At 40.6% G+C, this 18,922-nt stretch overlaps 1 protein-coding gene across 2 annotated transcripts in view; it reads left to right on the forward strand.

The window, feature by feature from the left end:
* Nucleotides 1–18,922, forward strand: part of CORIN (corin, serine peptidase) — a gene marked incomplete at its 3' end in the record, with an annotated part of 129,825 nt that overhangs the window by 37,113 nt on the left and 73,790 nt on the right. For both annotated transcript variants that reach the window (XM_079769420.1, XM_079769421.1), the window contains exon 3: nt 18,367–18,480. In XM_079769420.1, coding sequence (XP_079625546.1) covers nt 18,367–18,480 — 114 coding nt within the window. The remainder of the gene's footprint in view (nt 1–18,366; nt 18,481–18,922) is intronic.

The raw sequence follows: 18,922 nt of genomic DNA on the forward strand, positions 1-18,922 counted from the left end.
GGCTGAGGGACAGCCCCCCCACCCCCGTGCACAAATTTTGTGCACCGGGCCTCTAGTATATATATATATGCCTAATATGCTAAGTGTCTGACCATTTGACCAGTTGCTATGATGTGCACTGACCACCAGGGGTCAGACACTCTGACTGGTAGGTTAGCTTGCTGCTGGGGTCCAGCCAATCAGGACTGGGCAAGAAGGGCTGGACACACCCTGGAACCCTCCCACGGTCCCTCCCCGGCCCTGATCGTGCACCTATGGGGTCCCTCAGCCTGCACCCTCTTGCAATCCGGGACCCCTCAGGGGATGTCAGAGAGCCAGTTTCAGCCCAATCCCCGCATGCCAGACCAAGAGACTCCACCGGTGCATGAATCCGTGCACTGGGCCTCTAGTTATCTATATTGAAAAACTGAAGCATTCCTAATAGCTGTATTTAGCTATAAATTATAACTGCATTGCAATAAATATACATGAATAAAAAACACATTTTATATTTTTATATAATTATAAATTTATAAAACACATGTATATAAATGTATTTATAAAATATATCCAATTTATATACTTATAAAGTATATATATGAATAAAACATATAGGAAATGACAATGGACTAAAATTCTCAGACAACAGCTTTCATTGTGTTTCTGACAGAGAACAAAAGTGTTGAAATGTTTCTTGGCTCATAACATCATAGTGACTCAGAGCCCTTTGAATTGCAGAAGTTGGATCCATAAAACTTTTATAGTTACAACTCAATCTCTTGTCCATTGATACAGCTTCACTTTATGCCTTTCTTCTTCCAAAACCATGCAGTGAAACCAAAGTTTGGGTGCATAAAAGCTCAAGGATAAATCAAATATTGCAAGATCACAGTTGTTTGCACGAAGCACTGAATACTCTGAATGAGTCATTGCATAAACTGAACAGATGTTGGGAGCACGTTGGCATCATGTAATGAGCCACATTCTCATCATATATCATTGGCTTACTCTTTAGTGCCTCCAAGGGTAGATGTGCTTTTTTAAATAACCAATTCACTACTAGGGAACAGCATAAACATTAGGGAAAATAGAGTATACATTTAGTTCAATTGAGTATGTCAAATGACAATTTGAATAGCTTCCTTAAAATTCAGATGTTGAAAAATCTTTGGCTGCTTCCCTTCCTCTTCAGGGAGGGTCCCTCGTGCCACGCAGTTGCAAAGTTTTAGTCTTCTCTCAAAGGCTCCCTGGAGGCAGCTTAAGCAATGTTCCTTGGCAAACCCATTCCAGTCTGTCATATGCCTAGGAGCAGGAGATTTGTCTCTGCTTCATATGGCAGCAGAAGGGTTTCTTTGCACTAGTCCTTAGTGGAGGAGAAAAGGCATTTGGGCACCTACCTCCATGAGATCTCTCCTTGTGTGTTTGGAGAATATTATGAAAATTCTGATCATGGGACTTGGTATCATCAAGCCAGATACACGTTTGGTGTGTTCTTACTTCTGGTAGATTATTCTTGGTTCCATGATCATCCTCTTTGCTTCTGAAATTAAGGATGTTTCCTGGGGGAGATGGTGTTTTCAGTTTATGGTAGTCAGTAGATTTTGATGGCAATATTTGCTTATTTCTTTAGCTTAGCGTACTTAGTTTTTTTTTCCCCCTTAGTGTTTTGTGTTTTAGTTATTCTAACTGAAATCAACTTAATGTTACTACTGCCTTAGTTTTCTTTACTCTTCTTATGTAGCCGAGATAATTTAGACTTCCTTCCTTAAGGATCCTCCTCTTCTTTCTTGCATTATCCCAACTACTAATGAGGAACATAATGACCTTGAGGCGAGGATTATCAAACATCATCTAAAAATATTAGTCACTGCCCAGCCAGTGTGGCTCAGTGGTTGAGCATCAACTTATGAATCAGGAGGTCAGGGTTCAATTCCCGGTCAGCACACATGCTTGGGTTGCAGGCTCCATCCCCAGTAGGGGGCGTGCAGGAGGCAGCTGATCGATGATTCTCTCTCATCATTGATGTTTCTATCTCTCCTTCTCCCTTCCTCTCTGAAATCAATACAAATATTTTTTTAAATATATTTTATTGATTTTTTTACAGAGAGGAAGAAAGAGGGATAGAGAGTTAGAAACATCAATGAGAGCAAAACATCGATCAGCTGCCTCTTGCACACCTCCTACTGGGGATGTGCCCGCAACCAAGGTACATGCCCTTGACTAGAATTGAACCTGGGACCTTTCAGTCCGCAGGCCGACGCTCTATCCACTGAGCCAAAATGGTTAGGGCAATACAAATATTTTTTAAAAACAAAAATATTAGTCATAATAGCACCATTTAGAACACATATATAATCACTCTTATAAGTTTTCTTATTGCCATCCAGTTTACTGTATTGACAATAGATTTGTTGATTTGAAATTATACACATCATTTTCTTTTAGTTAAAAAGTTTGTCAACTTGTTCTAGATCAGGTGCCAGTAAACTATGTATGGCTCATGAGCCAAATACAGTTTGCCGCCATTTTTATAAAGTTTTATTGAAACACAATGCTTGTTCATGTATGTATTTTCTGTGGCTACTCTTGTTCTACAATGGCATAGCTGAATAGTTGCAACAAAGATTATATGCATTGCAAAGCCTAAAAAATTTACTATCTGGCCCTTTATAGAAAAAGTTTGTCAACCTCTGCTCTAGATTAATTCGTATTTGCTGAAAAGCACTGTATTGAACACTGGGAAACCTGGGTCCTGGTCCTGCTACTGCATTCTAATTAGCTTTGTGACTTTGGCCAATCATGTTGACTCTTTGGTCTTGCTTTCCTGATCTCTAGGAAGAGGAGGCAGGGCTGTGTGAATGCCAGTCTCTTCCAGCTTTAAAATTCAGGAAATCTAATTAACCTGATTTTACCTAAAACAATTTAAAGTTGATTTTTCTCTTACAGATTAAATTTTGGCTTTGCAATAATAATAACCCTTTTGAGTATATTAGTATATATACCCAAATTTCCACTAAATATTCAGTGATGTAAAAATAATAGCATAGCTCGCCTGTATGAGCTTTATTGTGCCAAGTATGGAGTCAGGTACTTGACCTGATCTCTTTAACCTTCAAAATACCTCTGCATAGTGGGTGTGCATGTTCATACAGCCAGAGGAGCTGGGACTTGAACCCAGTTATAATGGTCAAGTTCTATGCTCTTTCCACTATAGCGACAGTTTCTTTTCATTTGCTGTCTCTATTTTAGTTCAGTCATTTGACTATATGGTAACACTTATCCAGAGGTTGCCACCTAAATTATTCAGCATACAATCAATGATTTAAAAAAACACACAAAAGAAATTAACAGCCAGATGTTCACTCTGTCGTTAAAAACATTTCCTGAGGTCCTCTTTCATAGCCTGCTCACTTTTATGTTGGAAACAAATCTGAAAACTAGCGTTGTTGGGGAGGTCTCCCAGATCTCTGTTCTTAATGGCAAACAAATTGGAAATGGAGATGGATAGAACCCCTGGTGCAGCTTTCGCTACAGCAGTAGAGTTGGTGACTGTTGAGATTGCGTATAACAGGCAAGAGTGATACATCCTAAATGGCAAGCGGTCCTAGGCCGTTTAGCACAGGGGGAATTCACTCCAGGAATCTCCCAGTAGGTAGCACTGGGATGTTCTTGCTGCTCATCATAAAGATAGCAAGGGAATGTGAAAAATTAGCACACTCGGTTTAAGAAAGTGGAGAACAAGTATTCTATTTCACAAAACTCTAATAAGATTACGAACATATTAAAAATGTTAAATATACACTTCAGTTATTTGATTTGTCTTTGCTATGTGGAATGTTTCCTTCCTTAAAAGTGCTGAACAAAGGAAGTACTGCCAAGTCCAGATTAGTATAGAAATCTCTCTCCAGATTCTCACCTGGCTCATCTTGCTTTCTTTGTTATGTATGGTCTTATTCATTGTTCACGCTCTGAAAGGAGTGCTCTAGAGATAAGTGACTAATTAAAAGTCTGACTTCCCGGTTTCCCCTCTTCCCAGATTTTCCCCACACCTAATTAAGTTTTAAGATTTTTCCATTATCTCTTTTTATTCCCTATGGCTTTACAGAAAGTTTGATTGTTTGCCTTTTCTTCTTCTTCTTTTTTTATTTTTCAAAGTAGCAGCCCATTTGCTTTCTCAGTTTTTAAAAACCATCTTGCCCCGATCCATTGTGTATTATCGATTGTAAGGTTAATCTTGCAGAAGAAAATGAACTTATTTCTTCTAATGCCAGGCTCTTGTGAGGGTGGCGGGGGGAGTGGGTTTGGTGGCTCCTACTTTCATGTTTCTCTCTTGTACTAAATTTCTGGTTTTTCCTTTCTGATGGACAGTCATTTCCTTCCATGTCGGTTTTCTAACTCATCACTTCTAATTGTCTGCTTTGGTGAATATTTTAACACCTCACACATTTTTTGAGGTAATGGTTTGTGCAGTGTATTTGCAGAAAAAAATGTGCTATAACTGTTTGTGGTAGCTGCGAGATTTGAGGACATTTAACTAATATATCCCTCATACCGCTGTGTGTGAGGTCAGGGGAGGGAGAGGTTGTGGGCCACAGATCCCACAAGCCTGAGGCAGTATACTTCCTCAAAATAAATTCCTTCTTGGTTTTGCTGCCTATATTATGTCAGTTTAATAAGGTCAGTAATAATAAAGAAATCAAACTGAACAAGAGCTCACTTGGTGTCAGATATCGTGCCTCTTAGTTTGCATGTATTGTCAATAGTCACTACAGAATTACAGGCAGCCGCCAGCCAATAAATCGGCTGTATTTCAAAGATAGATTTGCAAATTAGTTATTTTAAACATGAAATATATTTCTCTCTGAAGCAATGTTGTGCCTCCATCTCTGGGCTGGTGTGCATTCCCAAAGCCTCTTAGGCTCACAGCTGGCGTGTGTCAATGAGTGTCTCTGTGGGAAGTCCATCCAGAGTCCTCACTGGGACACGTGACGGACCCTCCTTCTTCCTGGGTCCTGACTTTCATTCCAGGGATGTAACTTCATTCTCAGATCTTCCTCTACTCACAGATGGACAATGGGAATGAAACCTCCCCATGGTCGAACCGTTTGGATTAGTTATAGAAAAACTAACACACGGTGACAGGAGAGATCCTGAAATGCAGTGGCTTAAAGAAAGTAACATTGTATTTCTCCGACAGGCAGTAGATCCAAGATGAAGTTTCCAGTTTGCCAAGTCAGGCTTGTCCTAGGAAGTCACCCAAAACTTAGGTTCTATCCATTTTTATTTTTATTTATTTATTTAATTTTATTTTTAAATATATTTTTATTGGTTTCAGAGAGGAAGGAAGAGGGAGGGAGAGATAGAAACATCAATGATGAGAGAGAGTCATTGATTGGCTGACTCCTGCACGACCCCACTGGGGATCGAGCCCACAACCCAGGCATGTGCCCTTGACCGGAATCGAACCTGGGACCCTTCAGTCCACAGGCCGATGATCTATCGACTGAGCCAAACCGGGTGGGGCATATTTATTTTTATTTATTTTGCTTCACCATTCCCTAGACCAGTGGTCGGCAAACTGCGGCTCGCGAGCCACATGCGGCTCTTTGGCCCCTTGAGTGTGGCTCTTCCACAAAATACCACGGCCTGGGCGAGTCTATTTTGAAGAAGTGGCGTTAGGAGGAGTTTAAGTTTAAAAAATTTGGCTCTCAAAAGAAATTTCAATCGTTGTACTGTTGATATTTGGCTCTGTTGACTAATGAGTTTGCCGACCACTGCCCTAGACCAAAGCCCTTACTGTATCATGGAAGCTGGCCGAGTCCTCTCTCTGCTCTAGCTGTGGGAGGGCAGAGAGAGGAAGCATACGGCAGCAAGTCCCTTTTACGCAGGCAAAGAGGAAGACGAATCTGCTTCTATTAGGTTGTGGAGAATTTAGTAGCAGGGCCACCCCTGACGGCAAAGCGGCTGGAAAGCGTGTTCTTTAGCCGGTGACCATGGCCGCACCTTCGCTCCATCACTGTGAAGAGGTGGGGCCTGCATAGCTCAGGCCCTGCCACATTGCAGTGCGGTTCCCATGTGGTTCCCATGTCTAGACTGTGACTCCGCAGGACGGAATGTGCTGGGTGCGGCAGAAGAGACGGGTGAGAGCATGGATACGGTGACCCAGGAGTTAGAGTTTGAGAAACCATGAGCTGCTGGGACCCCTGTCCAAAGGACTTGTCATGGTTATTCATCCCCGTCTCCTCCTCCCTGCCTCTCTTTCTCCCCTGGAAGGCTTAGGGCAGGCCAGCCTCACGGGCTGGCGATCTGTGCAGCAGCCCAGGACCCTGCACTCAGAGGGCTTCCAAGCTTGGTTTCATGCTCTGTCGTCTCTGTCTTAAAACTCTGAATAACTGTGTCTTTATACTGCGTTTTGTAACTGAGGTTTGATGGGACAATGGATCATGTGTGTGAGTGGCAGAGATATGCTAGGCGGTAGCATGTGGATATGTGGGCATGTGCCACCGGGCATAGCGGTGGGTGATGTGGGTGCTGAGCAGTTGGCCCGAGGACTGTCTGGGACTCCACAGGGTCCCCAGGTGGCCGGGCAAGGACCTGGGCCCACATCGGTGGCCATGATGGTGCTACGACTACAGACGCTACGACAGAGCAGGTTGGGAGGGGGTAGTGGTTGCTTGGTCCCGGGGTAGAGGGGGGCTCCCGTGGGAAGCTGTGGGAGGTGCTCGTCTGGTGCTCCCTGGAGCCTGTCGCCCTGGCAGCTGCACAAATGTTAACTCTCCGGCCTGAACCTTGAGACAGCAGTTGCTGGTGCGTGAGCAGCAGACTTCGTTAATAAAGAACTTCATAGTGAGTATATACATGAACATTGTAATAAAGCATTTATCCGCGAGTTCTCAGGATTATTCTTCAAAGACTTGGAATCCTTGGTTTTGAATGCTGAAACATTGCAAAATGAATAGTTACAGGCTTAGAAATAGATACTACATTTAACCATTGTCAGTGAAAAAATAGCACTCTTTTCCTGTGAGTTTCATTATATTCACCAGTTAACCTTATATTAACCAGTTAACTGCCACATGTCCAAAACAGAAACCATCCCCACATACCAAGATATTTTTAATTTAATTGCGTCTATAGATTCTTATGGCATACAGAGGGTTAACAAAGAGGATAATATAAAATTAAAATTTTTCTTAAAATTGGCAATAGAGCAATAGCGTGTATTAACAGGCATTTTGAATTATATACAAAATTTGAAGCCACTTTTGATTTTTTATTTGATCTCCACAGCTAACAGTAAATAGAAGAAATATTGACATGCCATTGTATTAATTTATATTTAAAATTAAATTCAGACTTACACTAAATTGATTCACATGAGGAGTTAAATATTTTTATTAAAATTGCCCCATGAAAATCATCAGCTTTAGACATATTAAAATTTGTATTTTGGGATACTTTATCAGAAATCTATCTCAATCTGTCATAGTCTATAAAATTCTCTTAACAGCAGCATTAAAAGTTGCATCTGAAAAATGACCCTTGTCAAAATGAAAAATTAACAAAAATTATTTGCACTCTTGCATTTTTGTTGAGCTACTGATGCCTTTTCCAATTATACACATTAAAAGTTTATATTTTGATGAGGGAATAAAAGAATTTTCAAAAAGTTAAGCCAGAAAATCACATTGATAATGTATTATTATTAATTGTATCATATTAAATTATGACACGAAAATATTATTTTTGTGCAATTTATAAGTTTATGTTGTTTCTCAAATATATCTGTTATGGCCATTATGTTTTATAAATAATGAAATATTTTTGAAGAGAAAATATATTTTTAAATATACTAGTATATGTGTGTGTGTGTGTGTGTATATATATATATATATATATATATATATATATATATATATTTCAGAAAGGAAGAGAGAGAGATAGAGAGGTAGAAACATCAATGATGAGATGATGAGAGAGAATAACTGATTGGCTGCCTTCTACACACCTCCTACTGGGGATGGAGCCCAAACCCAGGCATGTGCCCTGACTGGGAACTGAACCTCCTGGTTCGAAGGTCAACACTCAACCACTGAGCAACACCAGCTGGGCAAAAAAGTATATATATTTTTTGCCCCCCCCTTCTCCCCCCCGCCTCCCACCCCTTTTGGCCCTTGCTGATCCCACGTTGACCTTTGGTTCTCAAAGTACTTTGCCCAGGAATGTCTGTGCTGAGGACCCCATGCTTTAGGTTCCACCCTTTGCTATTTGTCATGCCAATTTTTCATCCTAATAATAAAGATTAATCTGTAAAGTATATCTCTTAAGTATTAATCACTGATAATGGCTTTGCCTCTTATGACCGCTGTAAGGCCTGTGATTTCTGCTGTTTCCAACGCTTGGATGAATGAGGAGTCCCCAGGAACTGCCTTTTGAGGACTCTTGGCTGAGGTCAAATGAGTAAAACCAAACTGAGGAATTTCAGCTGGGAAATACTTTAGGCAGGGAGACCTCCCAGGAGCCCTTAGAATCATGCCAAATTTTGTGAAGTATTTGGCCTCCTTTTCTGTCTGTCCTTATAAAGGACCCTGGAATGGCCGTGACACATTCTTCTTAGGAGGAGGGTTGCTGAGAAAAAGGGGCAGTTTTCGTCAGCGTTCTTAGAGCAGAGGCATTGAGAGCTTGTGGTACCAGCGTTTTAGGACGTTTCCAGTCCCGAGGAGTTCCTTTCCGCCCTGGGTGCCGGTGAGACATTCCCACAGGCATCTGTAATGAGCTTATCTTGTAATGAGATCACCTGCTGCAAAGTCCATTTCGATTTTAGACAAAAATCACACTAGGTGGCAATTGCAGTTCTAAAAATGTACAAAAAGCCACTTGAAATAAAATTGGCTGAGTAAAAACTGTATTTCTGAAATGTATTGGTTATTAAGAGAATGGAAACGTCAATTCTGCAATAAACACACACAGTATGCTCTAGTGTTTCCGAATGCGTTGGTCTATGAGGATTCATATTTTTGTGCCTGTATTTAAAATGCAAAATGATTTTTTTTTAAAGAAAAGTGATTCGATTTTAACATAAACACTGAAAATACATAAAATACAATTGTTTTTAAATACTGTCACAACCTGGATACTTCCCACAAGTGTATTATGGGCCCTGTGGTTTGGTTTAAGATGTGGTCTCCCTCTAGTGGCTGGTATTTGAAAGTACCTAGTCACCACCTTTCTTCCCTTTGGCGTTTCTCTGAAACTTAAATCTCAAAAGCATCTCCAGAGGTCTTTTATTCTATTCCTTTAAATATAATTCAGACTATATATTTTATATTTTGACCATTTCAGCCACATGGTAAGCCTTCTTATTTTAACAAAAAATTAGTCAATCTCTAATGGCCAGATCAAAATCAGTTTTTACTATTAAGAAACCTGATCTGCCGAAACCGGTTTGGCTCAGTGGATAGAGCGTCGGCCTGCGGACTGAAGGGTCCCAGGTTCGATTCCGGTCGGGGGCATGTACCTTGGTTGCGGGCACATCCCCACTGGGGGGTGTGCAGGAGGCAGCTGATCGATGTTTCTCTCTCATCGATGTTTCTGACGCTCTATCCCTCTCCCTTCCTCTCTGTAAAATATCAATAAAATATATTCTTTTAAAAAAAAAAAAAGAAAGAAAAAGAAACCTGATCTGATTTCCCTACCCCTGTGGCCTATTTTTAGTGTTATTCTGGCCAGAATGTGACTCTTAATTTTGGTCTTGGTAGTTTCCAGATGTTCTAGAAAGGCTCTGGGCCGAATGCAAAGTTTATTTAGCCCATGCTATATGCGTGCCACTCTTCTAGGTCTTATGGCTATAGTAGGAAATAAAAAACAACAGTCACAGCCTTCATAGAGTTTCTGTACTCTGACACACAAAGATATGGTTTATAAAGACATAAACCATAAAGACTGGTGTATTTGACTTCACCCATATGTGAAACTTTTGCATAGCTCAAGAGACTATGAATTAAAAAACAAATAAATGATGGGTGGCCTGGGAGAAAATAATTTCAACAAGAGGAGCTCCAGTAGACAGGAAGAAAACCAATAGAGAAAATGTACCAAGGATATGAGTAGACTTCAATTGTGAAAGACTTCTCAGTTTTCTGCAGTAATAATTGGCCAAAGTGGGATTTCAAATTTACTCAATGTTCTTTAGGAAAAAAAAAAAAAGACAAGTCCCCCCACTGGAATTCCCTGAGTCTCCACAAGCTCAGACTGAGTCCTTGCCTCACAGGGTCTATGGGCTGAGTATGGCTGCCATCTGGTGATCCTGCTTAGAAGTACCCTTTTCCAAGCAATATCACCTCCATGCTAAGCTCAGTCCCCCAACCCATCTCCCATTGACGACCCTCATGTCCTCGTTTCCCATGGTTAGTTTCAGCACAGTAGGCTGATCAGGAGAGTATCTTAGACATCACAACATCGCTGCTCAAATTGCAGTTATGAGAATTTACAGTGATAGGTACCTAGGTTTTGACTTCCTAGTATCTGCAGCTTTGCCCGAACTCCTTTCATAAAGCAGACCATTCCCTACTTGACTCGGGCTGATCTGAATGTTAAGATTATTTTTTATACATTTCTAGTCCCTCCTGAAACGTTGGCCTCTCCTGAAACTTCACCTCTTCCTGCATTAGCTCATTCTGCCCCTGCCCCCGCCCTATTGGATGCCTTTATCTTGTTCAAAGGGGATATTATTCCTGTTTATTGGTACAAAGGATCATATGAGTCCTGTGAAGACTTTGGAAAGAAAATGAGCAGTTTCTCTTCTCCCCACCCCCTTCCTCCGAGCCTTTGGGTGCTGTGTACCCAATCTTCTAGTCTCAACAAGTTGGCAGCTGTGACTCTGGAATGCAAGTTAATTAAATTGTGCTTATATTTAGTTTTAGGCAAGGTTGACTTTTTCCCATGTTAGGTTTAGTCTGTGTGGCTTTGTTATATACAATCCTGGTAACGAGGGCTCCTAGGAGAGACTTTTGTAGCTGCGCCGCGAAAGGCATGCCGTGGTAGAAAGTGGAGCAAGCATGGGAAAGAAATTCAGAGGACACCTCTGTGTTCTACCAGGATGTAAACCATTTCACAGGACACATGTGATTTAACAGTAAAAGTGAACACTGTTGGAGCAGTTGACTCCCTTTTCTGTCTAGGAGCCCAAGGAAAGTGAGGCGTTCCATCCCTAGATGTTGTTATATTGGTTTCTGAGAGACGATCTGTCAAAATCATGTTGTTTTTCTGTTATCTCGGTTGTTACAAAGAATACAATCACCGCAGCCTTCTAGGTCTGCTGTATCCACAGGGCTGGACCCCTAGCTATTTGCAGGTAAACCCTCTAAGCACAAGGTGTTTTTTCTTAACATATTGTGATGGGTGTCTTCAGGAGTGACGGGCCTGCTCCCCAGCCTTAGTGAACAGAACATGCTGGGTTTTACCCAGTTCGGTGCCATACACTTGATATTGCTGATTAATATTCTCAAAGACAGTCTCAAAACAGGTAGAATTCAGATAAGAAAACTGAGGCTCCAAAAGGTTGAATAACTTCCCAAAGCAGGCAGAAAAGTAATATATTTATTTTATTTATTTATTTAACGATATATATTATAAATATATTATGCAATATAGTATTTGTTATATATTCTATTTATTTAATAATAACATATTTATAATATATAAATAAGTAAATAAATATAAAACATATATTTATATATAATTATATCATATAGTATAATGACTTCTCCTGTCTATAGATCCAGTCAGTATCAATATTGATATTAGGGTGAATGTTTATAAACTAGTTTCATCACCATTAACATTTTCAAATTATAATAGTAGTTAGAATTCAAGTTACTTGAATGTTTGGGGTCTTTTAAGTTTAAAGGATTAGAGAACCAGAAGTATTAGTATCTAGGTTTTCTCAGCCTTGCCAATGGAATTTGTGCTGTCCCATGGGCTACTACTGTGTGGGGGTAAGTGAGGGGGGTTTGTTGCCATCAGTTAAGAGGATGGAGCCCTGGCCAGTTTGCATCAGTGGATAGAGCGTCGGCCTGCGGACTGAAGGGTCCCGGGTTCGATTCCAGTCAAGGGCATGTACCTTGGTTGCGGGCACATCCCCAGTAGGGGGTGTGCAGGAGGCATCTGATCGATGTTTCTCTCTCATCGGTGTTTCTAGCTCTCTATCCCTCTCCCTTCCTTTCTGTAAAAAATCAATAAAGTATATTAAAAAGAAAAGAGGATGGAGAGTAGAGAGGGTTTTGACAGAGCTCTAACCTAGGGCTTCAGAAGCTTCGAATCCGGCTCTCTGATCTGAAAGACAGGTGAGACCCTACAGTATCCTGAAGATCAGTGAATTTTATGATTGGTAATGCTTTGGAATTCTCTGTTATAGTAATTAACAACAGAAAGTAGGCAGGGAAGTCTTCATGGGATTGGAAATGTATTTCTAGACATTAGAGTAGAACTGTAATCTGTTCTTGACAGATAGTTTTTTCAAAATTCTTTGCATAGTAAATTCTAAATATATATGTTTATTCTATTTCTGGGTCTTTAGCCACAATATTGCAAAATCATAGACAATTTATTCCAGCATTAAGATGGTCAATACATAAAACTGACTAAAATAAAAGTAACTGGGATTAAAAATAAATTTGGTTTGTGTTGCAAGTGATATCCACAAACTATTAACTTGTGAAATGAAATCAATCCAATTTGTGTAGCCTAACAAATAAGGAAGATAACATGAGAGCTCTTCAAACTGGTTATTTTTCTTCCTTTATCTTTCTCCTAAGACTTTCCATAGATGTCATGACTGAGTTACACGTTTAGTAAAAGTCTGGAAACATGTTAATACCTATAATGTTTCAGATACTACCACATGCTTGCAAGGGACTATATTCTTTCCAAATCACATATATTTCTTTTATTTATGTTAGATTTATACACACGGCCAACTCTTTCATATGACACATCCTACATTTGTTTGAAATTGGTCAAAGGTAGTTTATAATATTGTTCCATCATTTTCATTTTATGATTCATAGTGAGTACTTCTAAAATACCTTTTGAGATAGCCTTAAGAGTGGAGAAAAAAATCTCAAAATATTTTAAAGTGCCATTAAATTATAATTATTTGTTCAGAAGATAAAGTGTTTATTTCCTAAAGCAAATTGAGAAAGTGACACCCCTCCAAAATGTTTGAGTAATTAGAAACCTCTGCCTGCCTTTCAAGAGGGTGGACTATAAGCATGCAATTTCTAAATCGTCTATGTTCTTTGGAAAGTTGAAGTTATGTTATTGTACTTATTTGCAGGAAATTATAAATAACAGAGTCCCAGTGTACATCTTATTTTCTAATGATTTTTTAAAATTCTCACTGTGGATACATTTTTTTATTGATTTTAGGGAAGGGAGAGAGAGAAACATTGATCAGTTGCCTCCCATACATGCCCTGGCTGGGAATCGAACCTGAAACTTGGGTATGTTCCTTGACTGGGAATTGAATCCTCAACCTTTTGGTGTACAGGATGATACTCTAGCCAACTGAGTCACCCATCCAGGGATTATTTTCCAATTATTTTAAAAAATATTTTTTTATTGATTTCAGAGAGGAAGGGAGGTGGAGAGATAGAAACATCAATGATGAGAGAGAATCATTGAGAGGCTGCCTCCTGCATGTCCTGTGCCCGCCCCCCTCCCGCCCCCATCCCTACTGGGGATCAATCCTGCAACCCATGCATGTGCCCTGACCAGGAATCAAACTGTGACCTCCTGGCTCATAGGTCAATGCTTAACCACTGAGCAACACTGGACAGGCTATTTTCCAATGATTTTTTACAAAATTGCTGCAGAATCCTGTTTGTGACTTCTACACTAAATAGTAAAGTAGTATATTTATTAATTAGTCAATCCCTGTTTGGAAGTTTTCTCTTCCTTCCTCCCTCCCTCCTTACCTCCCTTCCTTGGTGCATCTCTGTCTCTCTCTGCCTCTGTCGCTCTGTGTGTCTGTCTGTCTCCAGCCACACATGTCTCCTTGCTGTTCCTGACACCTGCCAGGCATGCTCCTGCCTGAGGGTCTTTTAAAATATATATATATATATATATATATATATATATATATTAAAATATATATATATTAAAATATATATATATATATTAAAATATATATATATTTTAAAAGAATATATATATATATATATATATATATATATATATATATATATACTCAATTTTAGAAAGAAAGGGAGAGGGAGAGAAATAGAAACATCAGTGATGAGAAAGAATCATTGATTGGCTGTCTCCTGCACGCCCCCCACTGGGGATCGAGTCGGCAATCTGGGCATATGCCCTTGACCAGAATCCAACCCAGGACCCTTCAGTTTGCAGGCCGAAGCTCTATCCACTGAACCAAACCGGTTAGGGCTGCCTGAGGGTCTTTACATTGGCACTTCTGCTGAAATCCACCCCTGAGATTTGGTTAAATCCCCCACATCTTTCAAGGTGTTGCTAATGTCAGCTTTCAATGAGACCTGCCCTGGCACTCTAATTGATTTGGGGCCTTGTCCTATCCCACCCTGACATCTCCTGTATTTTTTCATCTGTTGTACTCTTTTTTTTTCATAGCACTCATTACCTTCTGACCTAATATACAGAAATTTCTTGAGCTTTTTAAAAATATATATATTTTATTGATATTTTACAGAGAGGGATAGAGAGTTAGAAACAATGAGAGAGAAACATCGATCAGCTGCCTCCTGCACACTCCCTACTGGGTATGTGCCCACAACTAAGGTACATGCCCTTGATTGGAATCGAACCTGGGACCCTTGAGTCCGCAGGCCGACGCTCTATCCACTGAGCCAAACCGGTTACGGCTACAGAAATTTTCTCATTTATTATGCTCATTGATATTGTTTGCCTCCCTGTAATATAACCTCCACAAAGCAAAGCATCTATTTGGTATTCAGTGATGTGCCCCGAGCTCCTAGAAGAATGCCAAATTGGCCAAGTAAATGAGTGGAAAATTAGAGAGCAACATAAGCTTTGCTGATTCCATATGGCAGGTGGAAGAAGTGATTACCCCTCCCATTCCTCAGAAAGCAACTTGAAATATCCATTAGATACTTCCGTCTTCCAAAGGGTCTTCTCTAGATATATACCCTGCCCCTCAGGGAGGCTCAGCCAACTTTTTATTTATGCTTCCCTCCTGGCAGGGCCCAGCACACTGGCTCCCTCCTCTCTCTCCCCTTGGGGATCCTCACTCTTCTTATACACAGGACTTTCTGATATCCCTATGCACACCTACCCAAACATATTAATGTTTGACAAAATGAGGGACCATCCAGTTGACATGACTCAGAAGGTAGGGTGAAGAGCAAGTTTGCTTACTTGAGCATAACTTGGGGTTTTTACTCTGCTCTGTCACATCTGATCTTTCACCCAATGACTTTATCAGCCTATTATATCCAAAGACTCAGTGCTTTCCACAGGAGGAATTCTTCTATTAGCCGCTAAAAGATTACACTCATTCTCTTTCTCTAGTTAAATAGCCTTGTAAAAGGTAACAGTGATATGGTTGGCAGTAACGTAATTTCTAGCATCATGTTCAATGAAGGACTGACAAGCTCTTAGTACAGGCTCAGGTGATGATGCTCTGTGACAGGTCAGCTCTCTCTTCAGAGGTAGAGTTGAACGGGAGCTTCAGAATTAAAATAAGGGCTCCAAGACAGGATGAATGAGGACACTATACAGTCAGAGACTGGTGAGTGATTTCTGAAAAATACTCTTTGCCAATATACTAGTAAATGCTGCCTGTAATACACAGGCAGAGAGGACTGAGAGGGCTGGAAATGGTTGTAGAACATCTAAAGGTCATTTCAGGCTATGGCTGTTATTTCAGCAGTCTGTTATCAGAGACAAGAATAGTAAAAAGAGCTGATCATCTTCACGGGGATATATTCTTCAGCATCCATGGAATTTTCAAGTTCAGGTGATTTGTAATTGACCTCACCTACTGGACAGGTAAACTAACATCTTAGGCACTGCACCTCTGTATACTGAAATCTTTGCATTAATGTTATTTAAATGTCATGTGTGTAGATAGAAGTCAATGTTGGTGTGATGTGTCTTTAGTTGGTAAAAGTATCTATCAGATGATGATTAGTAGCGTATATGCTACATGAAGGTGGGGGAATTATTTTTGTTTTCTTCACTGCTGTATTTCTAGGTGCTAGAATAATGCCTAGCACATGGTAGGTAGTCAATATGTTTAATGAATGAATGAATCTTCCCTTGACCAATCTGCCATTTATTTAAAGCCCAATATGCACCTCTTAGAATTATAGATGATGTTAGTGAAAATGTTCTCAAGATTGCATAGCATGGCTGCCTCAGGGAATCCCTTAGTCACCTAAAGGGCTAAGCCTAAATAAAGGCTGTTGGAAGATGGTTGTTATAAAACAGTAAAATTTATGGTTGAAAATCTCTACAGAAACTTGTAAAGAAAGAGCTCTCCTGGGAAATACTCCCAAAAACCCAGAGCTGACATGGAATGTCATCTCATCTGGTCCAGTCCACCCAAAGGACAGACATTTATCTTTTGTTTAAAGAGAAAAATAAAGGCAAGTTTGAACTTTTACCCGACCCTGGCGGCCTTGAACTGACCACAGCTGTTTCTGTACTAAAAACAAGGACTGGGGAGAGTGTGGAGGACTGAGCCTTGAGCACAGACCTCACCATTCTGGGTGGTTTTCACCTCTTCCTGGCTGCATGGCTTTCAGCAATTGCTGTCTTCACCACATGACACTCTAGCTCCTGTATTTGTAAACTACCACTTCCCCCAAGGAAGATGTGATAGAATGTCTACCTGTCTACTTCAAGGGGCTGTTTGGAAATTCCAAATAATCTAGATGTGTTTGAAATACTTGGCTAGTTGAACAGTTTCATACAAATAAAGGTAGAAATTCTAAATACAAGTTAAGGAGAAATCAAACAGAGTTCTACTAATTTTACAAAAATAACATTGGGCATATTCAACAGTTATTCTAATTTTACAAAAAATTCAACAGTTATTCTAATTTTACAAAAATAACATTGATTAATGAACCTGTGAACCTCTAAAGAAAGAATAAAGAAACAATTGACAATGTCCTAAAGCCGAGGGAAGCCACACCTCCCACTGAGGAACCACACAGAAGTCAGTTTCTGCAGAATCATCCAAGACACCACGGGATAGCGATAATCAAAACAATGCAAAGCCATGCTAGGCTTTAAATTTGATCCAGATTTGATATAACCATACACAAGAAATAGTTTTACTGCAGTAAAATATATAGGGTCTTAAAGATGAAGTCTAGAGATTTACTGTTGAGCTCTCAGCTGCATTTCCGAGGAATCATCAGCACCATAAGGCAGGGAATGCAATACTTCTTCCAAGGCATTGCAGTTGCTGAAATGCAGACAGATGGAATTCACGCACTCTCTAGTCTAACACAGAAAAAAAACACCAGCCTCATCATAGGATCAACACTTATTCCTTGAACACTTTCTCTTAACCCTGGAGAGAGGAGACTGTCTAGACCGGCTAGTACGACCCAAGTGTTTTTCACTTTATATCTGGTTTCCTCTGCACCCTTCAGGAGTCTGTGCCTGTAGCCTCCTCTAAGACTATACAAAATATAAATGCCTTTCATATTTCTGCAGTTGAAGTCCGTAGCTCTAATTTGTATCGATATGGAAATCGTGGGGTTTAATGGAAAACCAGACTTTTGTTGTTGATATTGTGAGGATTGCACATGATAGCATCATAGAAACGTACCAAATCAACTAGTTGACTATTTTACTCTAACTTTCTCTGTGCAACATTGAATAGTGTTTCAGAAGGGAAGGGGGGTTTGTTTTTTGTCTTTGTTTTTTTTTTTCTAATAACCACATGTATGTGGTTTATTACTGAAAGCTTTTAAAAAGTATTTGTTCAATAAATAGCACTTCCGTTTGAAATAGTTTTCAGTTATTAAGAAAAATACTCCCATTTGGTGTTGTCCCCACAGAGGCTGAACAGTCGAGGGGCTGCTCTCTCGAGCTCCAAGCATGACGCCTGTCGCTCTGCGAGCCCCCGGATCCCCTTTCTTCTGCTTCCCCGGGGCCAACAGCCTTCATTTATTCCCAAGTCATCTCACCATGAAGGGGCTGGAGGGCCACAGGGGCACTGATGACCATGAAACTGGGGGGATTTAGAAACAAATCTGTTGAACAGCGAGGGAAGTTTTTCTCTTGTTCTTTATTTGCTTCTCCTATTTTTAAAAGGAAAAACCAAAACCAAAACACCAAAGCAATTTTCTGACGTTGTTTTCCTTCCCCTTGCAGCGTTCTGTGGAGGGGGCGAGAGCTTTCTGTGCGCCAGCGGGATCTGCATCCCCGGGAAACTGCAGTGTAATGGCTACAACGACTGCGACGACTGGAGCGACGAGGCTCGGTGCAGTGAGTGTCCGGCCGCGGGGTCCCGCGGGGGGACAGGGATGCTCGGCAGGCCGGAGCCTGGAAACCAGCCATTCCATTGCCTCGTCCTGACAACCGCGGCGGATGCGTAGGCCGCTCGCAGTTTGCCTGGCCGAAGGGAGAGCGTGTTTACCTTCCCCGGGGCAGGCAGCACTGTGTTTGCACACCTTTCACAGGCCTGAGCTCATACACTCAGCAGCTCCGGCCGCCCTGGAACAGATCAAGGGTGGAAGTGTTTTTGCATAAAGTGTCTTAAAATGAGGAGAAGGCTTGTCGTTTATTTTGTTTGGATGAGGATTTTTGTTTTTGTTTTTAAAGCTTTAAGGGTATAAAGGTCAACTTTTTTAAAAAGGACATTTTAATAGGAACATTTTTTTTCCCCTCAGGATTCTTAACATTCACGACACAACAGATGCCTAGCCTC

This window comes from Cnephaeus nilssonii (genome assembly GCF_951640355.1).
Source record: "Cnephaeus nilssonii genome assembly, chromosome: 1".
Lineage (NCBI taxonomy): Eukaryota > Metazoa > Chordata > Mammalia > Chiroptera > Vespertilionidae > Cnephaeus > Cnephaeus nilssonii.